The following is a 16,942-nucleotide window of genomic DNA, read 5'->3' as shown; positions in this document are numbered from 1 at the left end:
AGCGGCGGCGGCAGATATAAATACCTCCATTCACCACCAGAGGTCTTCGATCTGCAAGGGCTTCTCCAATCTGCAAGGGCTTCACATTACTTCTAAAACAGGAAGTAATGTAAAGCCCTTGCAGAGGGGAGAAGCTCTTGCAGATCGGAGACCTCCGTGGTGAATGGAGGGGGAACTGTCCCCCCTCCCCGCTGATGTGCAAAGCTCTACCCTCATGCTGTGACCCCTCCTGCCCCCCCCCCCCCCCCCAAAAGGCCATGAGCGGGGGCAGGGGCTGCTTCCCCTATTGTTACGCCAGTGAGTGCAGGTGATTGCGGTTTTCCAGCCCCTACAGTCGGGCTGAGGTAGTTCAATGACCGTTAAGTAACCAAAAAACACTGATTCTGAACTGAGGCCTTATACAGGGGGCAGAAGTGGGTACTAGATGTCAGTAGTGGTAGTGAAGAATGATTGGGTTATAGTCTGTGCACTACTAGAACCATCAGACCTGTCTCCAACAGCTAACATGTGCACTGGACACACAGGATTGCAATATAACAATAGCAAGAAAAAGAAAAACAGCCCTCAGAAAGGTGAACTACTGTAGCAGTAAGCACAGAAGCCAAACACAAACTGCAAAATGGCTGCTGTGCTGGCTTTCTGATAGGCAGTGGGAGGGATAGCTGATTGGCTACCATGTGTCTGCTGATTCTGGGGTGACGGATCAAAGCTTGGCTCCATTATAATGTATAGGGGGCGGGTTGAACACGCCATGTGTTCGTCTGAGGGTGTTAACACAAACATCCGTTGTTCGTTGTGAACTATTCACTGGCAGAACAGTTCGGGCCATCTCTACTGGTTAACTCATAGACTGATTAACTCTGGGGCCAAGGGCCTGAGCACACACAGTTCTGATTATAATAAAATATTATCAGTGGGGAACGGGAACATATTGATATAAATCTGCACCCTAGAGCCTTATGTATAGGACAACACATTGGCATGGGGCAACACGGTGGTGTAGTGGTTAGCAGCACTCTTGCACTGGGTCCCCAGTTTGTATCCCAGCCAGGGCACTGTCTGCATGGAGTATGTATGTACTCCACGTGTTAATGTAGGTTTCTTCCAGGCACTCCGGTTTCCTCCAACACCCTAAAATACATACAGATGAGTTAATTGGCTTCCCCCGGAAATTGGCCCTAGACTACTATACATACACAACACAATACATACATACATAGACATATGACTATGGTAGGGATTAGATTATGAGACCCTCTGAGGGACAGTTAAGTGACAAGACAATACACTCTGTACAGCACTGAGGAAGATGTTGGTGCTATATAAATAACAAATAATTGTATACATATATATGCGTGTGTATGTGTGTGTAGAGATGGCCCGAACTGTTCGCCGGCGAACGGTTACCGGCGAACTTCCGTAGTTCGCGATCGCGGAGAACCACAAACTTTTGCGGAAGTTCGGTTCGCCCCCATAGTGCAACATTAGGGTCAATTTTGACCCTCTATATCACAGTCAGCAGGCACATTGAAGCCAATCAGGCTACACTCCCTCCTGGAGCCCCCCCTTATAGGCTCTTGTAGGCTTGTTAGCTTGCTCCTTGCTGATTCTTATTGCTAAAAAAGCAACCCTCAACAGCTCTTTTGAGAGCTAATGTTGTTCTTGTGATCTATTTTTGTGTGTGTGTGTGGTCCACTTGCATTATATTTATATACAGCCCTGTCAGTCAGTCGCAGCTGGCCTTTGGCACCTTAATTCCTACTGTGCCACTGCCAGGCCCAGCACATTCAGGGACCTGTGTGTGTGACAGGCAGCTGCACATTTGTAATCCCAATCACAGCACCTGTTCACTTTTCAGTGCACCTACCTACCTATACCTAAGTGAGCGCACGCATTGTTAATACCGCCAGTCATTGCACCTGTTCAGGGTACCTGTGTGTGTGTGTGTGTGTGTGTGTGTGTGTGTGTGTGTGTGTGTGTGTGTGTGTGTGTGTGTGTGTGTGTGTGTGTGTGTGTGTGTGTGTGTGTGTGACAGACAGCTGCACATTTGTAATACCAGTCACTGCAACCTTTTCACTGCACCTGTGTAACCGCACATTCTTGTACCAGCAGTCACTGCATACTTGTTCACTGCACCTGTGCAACCGTCCATTGTATTAGTCAAGTCAGTGCATACCTTTCACTTCATCCCCCCCAATATGGACAAAACAAAAGGCAGAGCCAGAGGCAGGCCACCTGGCAGATCTGTTCGAGGTCGCGCTATCATGATTTCATGCGGCCCTCGACCAAAGTACAGTGTTCAGAAGAGGGCACGTGCCATCAACCCCCAATATTGTCAGGATGTAGTTGACTATTTAACACAGAACACCTCATTTTTCTCAGCTTCCGCATGGAAGCGTCACATATCTTCCTCCTACTGCTCTGATTCTGGCACCCCACTTAACACTCAGTCGGCCGCCATCACCAAAGTGTCATCACCCCAGGGCTCAGCGGTGTGGAAATTTTTTTGTGTGTCTGCCTCAGATGAGAGCAATGCCATCTGTACTCTCTGCCACCAAAAATTGAGCCGTGGAAAGACCAAAACCCGCGTAAGGACAACTACCTTATGAAGGCAAATGATTACAAAGCACAAACTGCAATGGGATGACCACCTGAGGAAAAGCAGCACACAAAAGCAAAGCTACACACCACAGTGGAAGTTACCAGACCACAATTTTTTCTCAAAAAAGGTGATACATAAACTGTACCGTGATGTTGAAAAGCAAGTGGTGACATCTCTGGCACGCAGCGTTGGGTCAAGGGTCCATCTGACCACGGATGCCTGGTCTGCAAAGTACGCTCAGGCCTGCCCGAAGACTAAGTCGGTCCCCACACAGCATCTCTGCCTGCAGGCCGCTTGACTGCCTTCTCCGCCACCACCAATAGGGTCCACCAGAACTCCAGGCGGATTCCTGAATTTTTAAGGCCGCTGCTAGCAGCGGCCGCTATAATAATTTTTCTGGTGCGTGTAGATGCCTGCCTAATTTTTCTGGCTGCACTGAGGCTGCAACAACAAAACAAAAGGCATATACATGTGTCAATTCCCCTTCGTGATCGTTACCTTGCCGTGGTGAAGGGGCTTGCGTATCACAATGAAGCAATGACCGACGGCTATATGAGTGTCTCAGGGTGTGGCACACCAAAGATAATAAGGTCGTTACTTCATTGTGAACAGACCAAATTCAATCAGTTGGACAATCACTGTTGTTCTGTCATTGAGCTACCTCAGCCTGGTGACCATATGGGCTTAAAAAACCGTTATCGCCTGCACTCTCGCCATGGTGCGCACCAGTCCAGCACGGCCGGCACAACACAAACAGCTGTTTGCGGTGTGTTACACAGTGAGTTTGGTGAGTCAGTGTGAAGCAGTACTCTAATTACACTCCCTGATGGATGTATACACATGCAAGATGTTTTAAAGCACTTTAGGCCTCCAATTTCGCATTCAAGGTGATTTCTGCCCCTAAAACGCTGCTTTGCGTCAAATACAGATTTTTCCCCGGGACTTTTGGCGTCTATTGCACTCATCCATGTAAAAACTCAGATGTTAGACCCCTTGAAACATCTTTTCCATCACTTTTGTGGCCAGCATAAGTGTTTCTAGTTTTCAAAGTTCGCCCTCCCATTGAAGTCTACAGCGGTTCGCTAAAGTTTGAAAGTTCGTGAACGTTTATGGAGGTTCGTGAACCTAAAATCGGAGGGTGTGTGTGTGTGTTCCCCAAAATGCCTAGGCAAAGTATGATCATTTCATGTGAAGTAACCATAGGATCACACCTTTTATTCCTGTTTTCTAATTATATTCATAGAAATAAAGGTCATGCTTGCACAGGGACTGCTAGAGTGCCCTTTGGCTTTCACCTTTCACAATATTTATCTGCAGTTTAAATTCTGACATATACATTTCTAAAAATAAATGAAACCACCAGCATGCCTTATTCTCAGGCTTGGGTTCCTATCTTGTTTGTGGCTTCTGGCCTCTCAGCAGCTGGATGGCACCTGTCAGCCAGAACATTGTTATCAAAAGTTTTAAACTGTCACAAAAGTCATTCGTTTTATAGACCACTAGTGACCTTAGCACATTTAATAACGGGCTCTAGGTCTGTCAGCGTGTGTGTGCGCGCCCCCGCCGGCCGGCCCCCTGCCAGTCCTACTCCTGTTCCAACAATGGCTATCCCTGCAGCACATGCGCAGTAGCACAAACACAAGGACACACACACAAACGGACATGGGACGCATAGACACTTATGTTTTATTAGGTAGGATAGCTTTGTAAATTTGTATTATCACTAAGAGATTTTTTGTCAAGATTTGAAGAAATATAACCTGCAGTGGATGGATAGTGTAATGGTTAAAGGCTCTGCCTCTGGCATAGGAGACAAGGGTTGAAATCTCAGTTCATCCTGCTCAGTAAGTCAGCACCTATTTAGTAAAGAGACATTGGTAAGACTCCCTTAAAGCGGACCCAAACCAAACATTTTTTTAATTCAAAATATTTAGTTGCACCACTCTGACACATACAAATATAAATAAACACTCCTTCAAGCCTATGAGCATTTCAATGCATGCTTTTCACCCTTCTCTTTCCATAACTAGGGTTATACTGGGGGCAGCCATTAGCAATTCCTCCATTGCCGGACACCACCTACTCCAGCATTTTGCTGGATTCTGTCCCGGCAATATGAAAGGAAGGGAGGGATTCCTCCAATAAATGTAAAATATTTTATATTTGTCATCACGCAGCTGAAAAAAGGCTGCTATTTATTATTATAATTTAGAAAATAGATTTTATTACTGAAATCTTGTATTTTTAGTTTGGGTCCACTTTAAGGTCCATATCCACCAAACGATTTTCAACGACAAACTATTTTTTTTTCATGCCAAATTTTTTTAACATCCTTTAATGAAAATTTGTTTCAAGATCTTTCCTTTACGATGGCACAAATGACGCTTGCCGATTCGGCCAGATGGATCAGGGAACAATCATTAATCGGTAAAGATCTCCGATCCATCTGGCCGTAATCTGACAGTCGGAATTTAGCTTAATGCTGGGCATACACGGAGTAGATTATGCGCTGGATCGAGCCGCTGGCTCAATTCTGGTGCGTCCCTGCTCATCCCCACGTGCGCCCGGATCGATTCCCGCTCGTCCCCGCGGGCGCTTCTTATCTTCCGCTCGTTTTTGTCCCATTGTCCGCCCACGGGTATCGAGCGCAGAATCGATCCGGCAGGGTATCGGACACGTCGGAAATTATCATCGTCAGCGGCTCGATTGATAAGAAGGAATCCATCCGTGTATGCCCAGCTTAACACTGCTGTCTACTGTACTCGCCCTAGTGGCTGAAGCTCAGGCGCTTTGAATCTGCCAGGAGAAAAGCATGATATAAATGTTCTGTGTTATGTCTTAGCAAATTATTCACAGTGGTGATATATTTGTAAAAAAGAAAATGGGGGGGGGGGGGGGGGAGCTTGGGGAGTAGAGAAAAAACATGTATGAAAACATTCTTACTTTCTTCCTCAGTGAACATGTTAGGATAAAATATACTTTTAAAAAAACTGAAATACATACCTTGCAATTACAAGAAGAGTTTTGTTTCCTCAAGATGTGATGTTCTGTTTTTTTTGACACATAGAAAAAAAACTGCCTGCCTGTTGCTTTTCTCCGCCCCCCCCCCCCCCCCCCCGCCCCCCCCACACACACACACACACACACAAAAACCAGGCACATTTCTATGTTAAAGTACAATGAAGAAAGGATCCGCAAACCAGGGTTGGCTTAGTGAAAAAATGTCCGTTCTTTATTAGAAAAATCCACATGACAGAAAATGTGCAATAAAATCACAGGATCGACTGACACGTATCGGGCTTACAATCTGCCCTTAGTCATAGTCAAAGTGAACCTGTCAAGGAGGCAGCTTATAAATGGCTGAGAGGGATGACTCCACCCCTCACAAGCCAGCAGCCAGGTCCTTGAAGGGAAACATTACAAACAAATAGTAAAAGCAAACTTGCAATGTATAAAATATTACAAAAAGGTATAAAAAGGTAAGAGTAATGTAAAACAGTTTTACATTACTCTTACCTTTTTATACCTTTTTGTAATATTTTATACATTGCAAGTTTGCTTTTACTATTTGTTTGTAATGTTTCCCTTCAAGGACCTGGCTGCTGGCTTGTGAGGGGTGGAGTCATCCCTCTCAGCCATTTATAAGCTGCCTCCTTGACAGGTTCACTTTGACTATGACTAAGGGCAGATTGTAAGCCCGATACGCGTCAGTCGATCCTGTGATTTTATTGCACATTTTCTGTCATGTGGATTTTTCTAATAAAGAACGGACATTTTTTCACTAAGCCAACCCTGGTTTTCTTCATTGTATTTGCTAAAGGACTGGCTCTCTAGATCCTGCACCGATTGGTATGTGTTGTCATGGGGGTTGAGCGTTTATGAACTTGTTCTCTATGTTAAAGTACATTATGCTGTGCATGGTGTGTGTCTGGAAAACCTTGAGTGAAAATACATGCGTGGAAAACCACATTGCAAACGGAAACGTAGTCTAAGCAAATGGTGTGAAGGGGAATATCTGAAACAAATAATCTAAATCAGAACATATATTAGGCATATACAGGTATGAAAAAGAAAAAAAAAAACATATTTTAGAAAATTCACAATAATAAATATTGTTTTTTAAATATAGACATTTTTGTCTAATAAAGTAAAAATGACACTGTATGTGTTTGCGCTTTAAGCCCACAGATGTTATACAGAAAGGAATGGATTGTAATATTGTGATAATGTCTTATTCAGCATTACAAATGTAATAATGCATCAACTGAAAACTGTGTTTTTGTATTGTTTAACTATGTTTTTTTTTTTACCATGTCTTCTTTCCTAGGTGGTAAATATTTCACTGTCCTAAGAAGCAAATGCTTTCTATAAAACCTTTCCCTTTTTTTTAACAGAGGATGCCAATATAACTAGCACTGTAGTGCAAACAAATCCTAAAAGGAGTGGAGATAACATGAATTTAAATTCCAAAAGGGTTCCTGTGCTGGTTTCCTAGTACACCAGTCAGTAATGTGTTTGTGGGAATTCAGTCTTTTTGTCTCTAAGACCAGAGAAAAAAGCTAAATCTACATCGGTGGCCTAGTCTAGGTTTACCATTGTTTAGGATTTCTATTGATGTGAATGAAGTGGCCTGGGCCCTTTATTTGATCTACTGAATTGCATAAAGTGACAGAATTCTAATATATTTGTTTAATGCTCTTCCATTGGAATTCACTTTCTAACTTGCAAATAAAGTCCAGAGCTTCTAGGGTCTTATCTTCTCTTTGCACAGGGACATATTTTCATATAACCCTGACACTCTTTAGAACAGAATCTAAGAAGGTTTTGAAAATAAAAAAAGTAGAAAATAAAGAAACAGATGTGAAGTTAGTGTGAATTCCTATAGTGAGGTCTAAGCCTATTGTAAGCACACAGCAGGAGGTCCAGAGGGTCTATTTTACATGCTGTAATTGAAACATATTAATTAGGTAATTTGTTGTTAGCTGAGTGAAAACAAATAATGGTCTCAGAAAGAAAAGGATGATGTTTGTATTGATCTATCTATCTATCTATCTATCTATCTATCTATCTATCTATCTATCTATCTATCTATCATACACCCAGACATACATGCATATTACCCTATATGACAATACATTATAAAATAGGCTGTAGTAATTGATTAAACGTGTAGAAAGTAAATATATCTTTACAGATTAGATGGACTACATCAAAGATGAGGAAAAAAAACTTTTTTTTTTTTTACACACAACAATACTTTTCTGTGTTTAAATGGTAGGTGTTCAAATACAGAAAAATATATACTTTTTATATGTTTGTATGTGATGCACATGTTTTATACCATTATATTTGCATGTACACATGCGCTTGTACCAGTTTCATCTTTTCACCAGCCCTAAATGTGTTTATTGACTTTGGACTTGATCCATTAATTGGGATTAAGTAAAACAAAGCTGTTGATTCATTCAGTGGACACCATGCTTCGTTGTTGATGAGCCTGAAATTAAAAGCTTTTAAAAGGGACAGCAGTTTCTTTTCTTTTATTTTCACACAGTTTCAATGTCAATTAAGTGAATGTAGAATGTGTTGGAATGAGCTTTTGTGATAAAATATATAATAAACACTGTAAGGCAGAGTTGATTCAACGCATTTTTGTTTTCAGGGTGTTGCTATTTTAAAATTGATTTTAAAATGTTTTTGCACCACGACATGTTACATTTTAGTTTATAAGAAACTATGTAAATAAACTGTGACTTAAATACTCACAATAAAAATGGACCCAAACTGTGAGTCACTATTCCAGAAGCATAAACGCAACGCTATTTGCATACAGTACATTTGTAGCTGAATCCAGTGTGAAAGACGACTAGTCCATCACTCCTGTATGTGTAAAGCTTGTTGCATGCATTAAAAAATGGCAAATGGGTAGTCAGTATATATATATATATATATATATATATATATATATATATATACTTATTATAAAAGTATAAAAGTACACATGATGGCTATATGGAAATATATATATATATATATATATATATATATATATATATATATATATACTATTCCAAAGTTTACACCTAGGCCATTTATTCTTTCCATACACTGTATATATAAAGAAGCGAGGTCCAGACACCTGCTTTAGACTAACCAGTGTTCCCAGAAGCACCTGAGAGCTTAGTTTACTGTTGATTTTAAATTAGGGAAGCACGAGTTCTGATAAATGCTTTATGCATTTATTTTTGTTAAAAAAATATTTAAATCTAGCAATACCTCTCAAATTTTCAATCATAAAACTTTGAACACACAAAAAACAAATGACTTGACTATATTGCTTCAAAATATCTGTAAATATTAGGGATAACTGTGGCCTAGATATAAAGTGTGATATTTCAACTTTTAAACATGTAACTAATAATTTATAAAAAGGAAAAACACACCAATCTTATAGAATTGACATTTTAATGAGAAAATATTATTTGGACGACTAGGTTCATAATTTAACGCAGACACATTTTTTTTCTTGAAGTCTGACATACACACATGCTGTGAATAATAACATCAATACGCAAATGTCATGCCTTCTGTACATCAAGGAAATTGTGTGGTCACTTATTTCCAGTTCAGATGACTATAGGACTATATGTTGCTAAATTCAAATTACCACCAAGCAACAGGGTCTTTTTGGATTTGTGAACCTTTTAGCTAATTGTCACAATTAAAATTAGATTGGATCAATTAAAAGTGCATTATACACAGTTCATACTCATTTTTATGAAGATATCACAGTTACATTTTCCTCTCTGGAAGAAATAGGAAAAAATAATCAAGTTATTTGAACTTGACAGGGCATTGTGTGATCCTAAATCCCATATAAAATGAAATAAATAGATATGCATTTTAAATCCAGTGACATGTACAGATCATTTTCCAGTGCCTTGTACCAATACATGTTATTGGTAGCCAACAAGTAGAGCGAATTTTTTAGTTCACAAGTTCAATATTTACATTTGGGCAGTCATTATTTAAACAACACATTTGTTTTACTATATTCTGTTCATGTTTTCTTCATTTCTTAAAAAGTTTTATCTTTAATATGCTGAGGACATGTTGCACTGATTTTTCTATACAGTGCAGATCTATGTTTACATGTTTTTTCTTATGAAACTGAAAGTTTAAGTAAGATATGAAAATACAGTAATTTCTTTCTAAAGTACAGCACATTAGCCAAATAAATACGTTGGTTCTTAAAATATTTTCATGCCAAAGTGTAAAGAAATGCCAACATTATGCAGTCTTTAGGTGACACAAAATGCTATTTTTCTGTTACAATTTCTGCTTTTTTTATTGTGCTATTAAAATCTGCAACCTGAAAATGTCTGCCCTTATTTTTTTGCAATTTATTTAATAAAAAAGATGTGCAAAATTATGTTAAATAATGGCACTGCTATGCAGCTAAACAGATTCAAGTGTATGAGGATATGTAAGTGATACAATTTCCGCACTGGATAAACAAATGGTAGAATTAACATGAAATATTAACCTCTCCTGGAAAGAAGTTATATTTTTTTAGAACAAAATATTACAAAGTAAACTTTAGAGTTCTGATTTGATTTCTATAGTCCACAGGTCAGTGCACAGCTACAGAAAGCAGAGCAGCAGAAGGGCTGGTGAGAGTTTCACTTGGGGTGGCTGGGCTGCTTTGGCTAGTTGCTGTCTGGGGAGATGTTGGACTCAAAGATGGTGAAGAGTTCGACAGAATAGCTGGGATATGGGTTGGGAGTGCTGTTAGCCCTGGCAAAGCTGTTGGAGTAGGTTTGATAGGAACTGGGATAGCAGGTAAAGTTTGTCCTCCGTGGCAAAGTGGCTTGATTGGCACTCCATAGGCACTCACACTGTAATCACTATTACCCATTGATATAGGTGTGGTAGTGTCTATCATACTGGAACTGTACATGTGAGGCCAGCCTGTACCAATGGAACTGCCAACTGTAGTCAATTGGTTATGGAGAGGATAGGCAGCTGACATTGGCTGCATTGTAGAAAAGGCAAGTCCACCTGGCATTTTATACTCTCTAGCAATGATATTCTCAATGGCAAAAGGATGTTTGAAGCTAGATGTTTGAGAGACTCCAAGGTTGTAGGTTGACATCTGTGGTAAGTGAGTACCTGAAGCGGCCAGAGCACTTAGCCTGAGCTTTGCTTGCTGTTGAAGGTACTGTGCTGCATCTGATGGCTTAGTAGGAGCAAGGTGGTCTGATTTCATCACCTTAAACCGCTTCCGACGTCTGAGGAAACTGCCATTTTCAAACATATCACCACAGCTGGGATGAAGAGCCCAAAAACTGCCCTTGCCAGGTTGATCAGGTCTCCTTGGTATTTTGATAAAACAGTCATTGAAGGACAAGTTATGTCTCAGGGAGTTCTGCCATCTCTGAGTATTCTCTCTGTAATAAGGAAATCTATCCATGATGAATTTGTAGATCTCACTCAGGGGCAGCATCTTTTCTTGGGAACTCTGGATTGCCATAGCTGTAAGAGAGATGTAGGAATAAGGGGGCTTCTGATCGCTGTACGTGTTTCTCCCTGGTCGAGGCATCGTCCACCACAACGTTCAGAGGCAACCTGTGTGTAACAGACAAGTGACAAAGTAAGCTCATCTGTTTACAAATAACTAAATGCCTAACCTGCATTTTAAACATGCTTTTAAATAACAGTTACTATTATACATGCATTTCACTATCCTGTATATGACAGTAATATTTAACATGCTGCAATATTACAGACAAGGAAAAAATAAAGCTAAGCATAAGATGAATAACATACCTCAAACTTTTCACAAGTTGAAACTCTGCATCCGTAAAGCAGCCACAAAGTTGCTTGATCCTGCCCACAAAATAAAATCCTGAAGATTTGTTCCTGATATTGCAGGTCTTAATTCAGTCCGTTACCAGCCTGGTCCCTTCTTGGATGGACTGGGATCTTGTCTTCAGCATGGGAAATAAGCTCCTTTTCTGAGTAGCAGCTGAAAGGGAGCAGGGGAAAGTACTTCTCCTTAACTGGGTGGGAGATAAGCTAAGTAGTTGTGTCCATGTCCTTCCTCAAACCATCTGATAGTTTTATGTGGTGACATGAACAGAAAAGACCCCTGTAGAGGCGCTTCATTAATGTGCCACTTCTTTGCTATCATATGACAATCGCCCTGGGAGGAGGAGGGAGGGAGCAGAGAAGAGGGAGAGTAGAGAGGAGGGGGGCGTGGGGGAGAGAAAGGCATAATCTGGTTTCATTTACACCTATTTACATGGACACCATGGGCCAATAGAAATCATTTCCATTTGAAGACAAGGCAAGGGGTGAAAAGGCTCAGCAACCGGAATTGAAGTGTGATGGCACCCAGTAACAGTGTGTGTGAAGGTATGCACCAACCTTCCTGTGTGCATTGCAGGGAGCTTAGTCTGCAATTCACACTTACAAATGGAGCTACTGAGCAGTGGGATGTTTGACATGGAAATTGCTTGGCTGTGGTATTCTGTTTGTTCTATATTGTTATCTGATTTGTATTGTTAGCTAACTTAAGGCAGCGCTTTTACTTTTTAACAAGAGGGGGAGGGCACTGGCTCTCAGTCCAGCCAAACTAATGCAGTAAGTTTTACTTTATTTTACTGACTTGCTCATTTTAATGTGGGAATAAATGTTGTGGCTGCACATTATTTACAGATTATTTGCAGAATGATGCTAACGTGTTTATACATTGTAAATGTGTTTTATAAGCATATTAGAAGCATGTTTTATAAGCATATTATATACTGTATGCGGCGTTAAGAATATTAATCTCTCTCTTATAATCAATTGCAACTTATTTTTATTGCTTCTTGTTCAGAATGTCTGTCACATGTATTTATTACTTATCTTTGTGTGAGAAAGTGTGGGTGTGGTTTTTAATTATTATTATTATTATTATTATTACTTGTTTGTGAATATGCACCCTAATTATACAGATTTGTTTTATCTAACCCCTACTGACCCCTACTCCCCTTAGTTTCAAAATGTATAGTTAATTTAGTGTATAATGGAGAAATAAACATTTTTGAACACTGGCTCTTGTATCTAAGAGTATTATTTTGCTAAGAAATATAATTTACATAGATTTAAGTTTGCATCGCTCTGTTTAAAACATTCTACTCACCATCAACAAGTGTATTGCATTTATACAGCAGGGCATGAGACATCAGCAAAAATATATTTTACCACACCATATAATTGTTTTGACTTTATACTATATGGTATTATATGATATAGCATATTTTTATTATACTGTGCACTATAGTATTAATATGTTTCTATCTTTATGTACTTAGTGCCGCCATGTGACTCTGCAAGTCTTTAAAATGCAGACAAACCTTTCTTCTACAGTGAACTTATAAAATGATAGGCAATGGTCAGGAGGCAAAATAAATGCAAGGTGTCACAAACACAGACTAATAAGCCACAACATAAATAGCAGTGGATAAATAAAGCAAGATTGGTGGAGTAGTGCAAGAGCAATTCATTAGATTCCAAACCAATGCAGTTCTAAATCCCCAGGGATGTCACTGATAATCCCCAATCATTCAACCTCATAATAACCTTGTACTCTGTGCCTAAACATCTAATAAACAGCAAGATGTTAGAGCGTTAAGATGCATCATTATCACTTCTCCACAACCACAGGATCCCTAATGGTATGTATATTCCAAAGAGTGCAGCCTGTCCTACACTAGCTGGGGCTACTGCTGTACAGCAAAGTGTCATTTAATAAGCCATATTTGTATGTACTTTGCAATATACACACAATTGTGCAGTGCACATAGAGGGGTAAAACCTCTGAGTTAATCTTACTTTAACCATAATGTGAATGTAAGAAACATGGAATGCATTTGTCATTGTGCTTGTCTTATTTTGCAGTTCTTGCCTCAAATAACCCTCCCTTTCCTTGCTGTTTGATACTTTGAGTCTGCTGTTTCACAGGGACCTAGCAGGTGATTATCATCATGTTAATCAACTGAATCTTGCCTTTCCTGTTGTTCCTGCTGTAAGATGTCACTGGCTTGTGGAAGCTCCCTACAGTTCAGGGTAAAAGGCAGGTTGCATACTCACATTTATTACAAATATAATAACAAAATAATGATTTAAACTTTCATTCTTTAAACGTGATCATAGAATATTTACTGACTGTTTTAAAACTGTAAGGCATTCATCAGATATAAAAAAATGCATTTGTTTAAGGCCCACAATGTGTACGTGACACTGGCAAAAAAAAGTTTTAAACGCTATTCATTTTTATGTAAAATTAATATTATTTAACACTAAAACATGTTTTGCAGCACTATATAGAATGCATTGCCATTAAAGGAATGTATATAGGCAATTATCACCATTCATTCATCAACATCTCTATCACAAAACAGATGAATGAATAATTCACCCAATACACACCCACACACCCACACACCTGTAAAGAATGATGTAAGGTTGCAAAACATACATAGATGCAATGTTGGCATAAACAAAATTGTATGTTCAATATTATAATAAGTACTTTATAGAACTTGCATGCAGCATTAAAACAATTGTAATAAGGAAAATTATCACTTTCTAAAAAGAGAGTTTTCCTTGTGAGAGAGAACAGATAAAATGTTATTAAATGTACAATACTTCATTAAGGGTGATTATTTTAGGGGTAGATATAAATGTACATTGCTTAATACACATAAGCACAGCAAGAGAAAGTGTCCTAAAATCAGGTTTAAAACCCACTAAACCTAATAAAACTTAACAATAGCATACATTTTGACACTTAAAATATTAATTTGCACTTCAAAGTATCAGCATGTTCTTGGCTGTTATTTCAACTTTTATAAAATTCAGTGTGTACTGAAAGTGGTGAAATTACCTTTTGTATGCCTCCCCCTTTAGGATTCCTTTATTGGACTTTTTACTAAGCTTTTATAAATGTAAGGTCTCTAGAATGTTTTTCAGTAAACATAAAGAAAACAAAAAGGTTTAGGCCCAAGCTTATGGCTGCTAAGCAAAGAACTTTTGTATAACCTAGGATAATTCTTTCTTATATGTATTCTGTCAATTCTGTGCCATCAAACCAGTTTACCTATCTTGTTTAATATGTTATTGCTTCTACTGTGTGGACTAGGCATAAATTGCTATTTAAATTAGGTATATTTAACCCCCGAGGGCTTTGAACATTTAGATGTAGCTCAACAAAAGATGTGTTGGGACAAGCAAAACATTAATGACAGGGTTTTTTTTTTTTTTTTAGCTGGTCAGTAAATCACCAAATCGTTACTTAAACACGATGAATTTAGGAGATTAAACAATTTCATTAATATTGAAATAGATACTGTGATTCAGATGAGTTACTTGAAATGCAGCATCACGTTTTCCAATATTAACAGAAACACTTGAGCACTAGCACAATATGACCTTTTAAATTCAGGTAAAAGAAAATAATTCATTTGCAGAAAGCCTGACCTGTATACATCATTACTTTTTCCCTGCATTAATCCACAATATGCCAAATAAAGGTTGTGAAATTATGTTTTAACCTCTTAAAATAAGAAGGGGTTAACATGTTCTTTTTTAAAAAATATGATTGGCATTTGTCACATAAGGATGGATAGATAGATAGATAGATAGATAGATAGATAGATAGATAGATAGATTAGGGATCAAAATGAATTAATTGTGTACCTAATAGGACTTGTGCATTTTTGTATTTGTAGATAAATGCCTTTTGTGTTTTATGAATACTACTGATATTTGTAAAATCATTATTATTAATCACTAACTGTACTTTTCAATAACTTTATAGTCCAACTTTTTATTTTACAAATGAAAAGATTTTAAATATATTTAAATTATTATTACTATTTTCTATAAGGCCAGCTATGTACGAATAAAGTAATCCATACAATATAAAATGTACTGTCATGTTATCAGGTATAGAAATGCAACATTGCTGAATGTTTTGTTTTTTGGTTCGCACTCAGTATTTTATTAGGAGCACTTCAGTGATATTTCTTATAAATGTTCAATGTATACTTTTTAAAAAAACGTATACGGATGCTTGGCAAATAATTATTTTAAATGTATCTATTATAATTTTTTTTTCAGTTTTACTTGTTAATATAGATATATGGCCCTTTATGTGATTAATAACTAATTTATGAGAAATAAGTTATGCTATGTTTTTGCTTTGTTTTTTACTACTCTCTATTCCTCATGTATAAGAGTGTTAATTATTGTTAAGTGTAACTCCTTCAAAGTGTTGAAATTTAACTGTACGGTAGTTTTGTTTGAAGTTTGAAAAACCTGGTATGTGTTACAAAAAAAAGAGTTTCACAGCAACTCATTGCTGTTAATAATGGGGATGAATAGAATGTATAATGTGTACTGGGTGTCTTTTAAAAGTGAACGCACCTCTTTGTGATGGAATGCAAAACAAATACAAAAAGAGGGCTTTCTGGAGTCTCATTTAAATAAGAAGATTGAACTGTTGTTGAGAAAACAGCATAAAATACACATAAGTCAATTATATCAATGTGCTAAGCAAATGGGAATCTTCTTCCAACCACAGCCATTCAGTCTTTCCATCACGATGTGTAAAGCTCAGCTTTCTGCATGAAAGGATCGCAATAGACTTCTGTTTTCCCCAAAAGCAGGACCCCACACGTTTACAGGTTTGGTAATAATTTATGCTAATTTCCTTGCAATAAATCCACAATTCGTTTCAGTAGCATGCAGTCTGTTCAGATGGTTGAGAGGCAGAGAGATAAAAGTAACACAATATTGGTTTTGATCCCATATGATTTCAGCGCAGGTGTAAGCACATAGAGAAACCAGAACCTACCCAGTAATTCCATCCCCCAAAAATAAACTAGACCCTTATTCAAGCCATGTTAATATTTACAATATAAAGATAGGGAGATGTTAAGTAGCTTATTAGGGTTTCCTAGGTTTCAAACAATGCACAGATCCAAACCAGATTTCTCAACTTGAAAGTATCCCCACACATTTCTAGTTAAGTCCTAGCTTATATTTGATGAACTTACTTGTGCGCCCTCTGTTTGCTTATTGGCAGAGAAAAGAAAGCTGATAGAATTGGGTTTGGGGATGGGTCTCTTTTGTTGCAGTTGAAGGTTTTTGAGTTTACCAAAGTGAATTTGCTGCCTATGGGAACTAAGAGCCCAGACCAACCTTTTGTTGCAGAACACAGTTTAACAAATATACCACACTGCTGGGTAAAGCTGCATCTCTTTCATTTAAATGGTGCTTTACTGCTGA

General features: G+C 38.4%; 1 protein-coding gene across 1 annotated transcript; it reads right to left on the bottom strand.

Annotated features, from left to right (window-relative positions):
• Positions 1-10,235: 10,235 nt before the first annotated feature.
• Positions 10,236-11,204, bottom strand: FOXB1 (forkhead box B1). Its single transcript, XM_068272547.1, has one exon. It carries the CDS (start codon positions 11,202-11,204, stop codon positions 10,236-10,238), a length of 969 nt encoding a protein of 322 aa, XP_068128648.1.
• Between the last annotated feature and the right edge of the window lie 5,738 nt (positions 11,205-16,942).

The sequence above is a fragment of the Hyperolius riggenbachi genome, chromosome 3, assembly GCF_040937935.1.
Source record: "Hyperolius riggenbachi isolate aHypRig1 chromosome 3, aHypRig1.pri, whole genome shotgun sequence".
Lineage (NCBI taxonomy): Eukaryota > Metazoa > Chordata > Amphibia > Anura > Hyperoliidae > Hyperolius > Hyperolius riggenbachi.
This window is presented reverse-complemented; position numbering and strand designations above follow the sequence as displayed.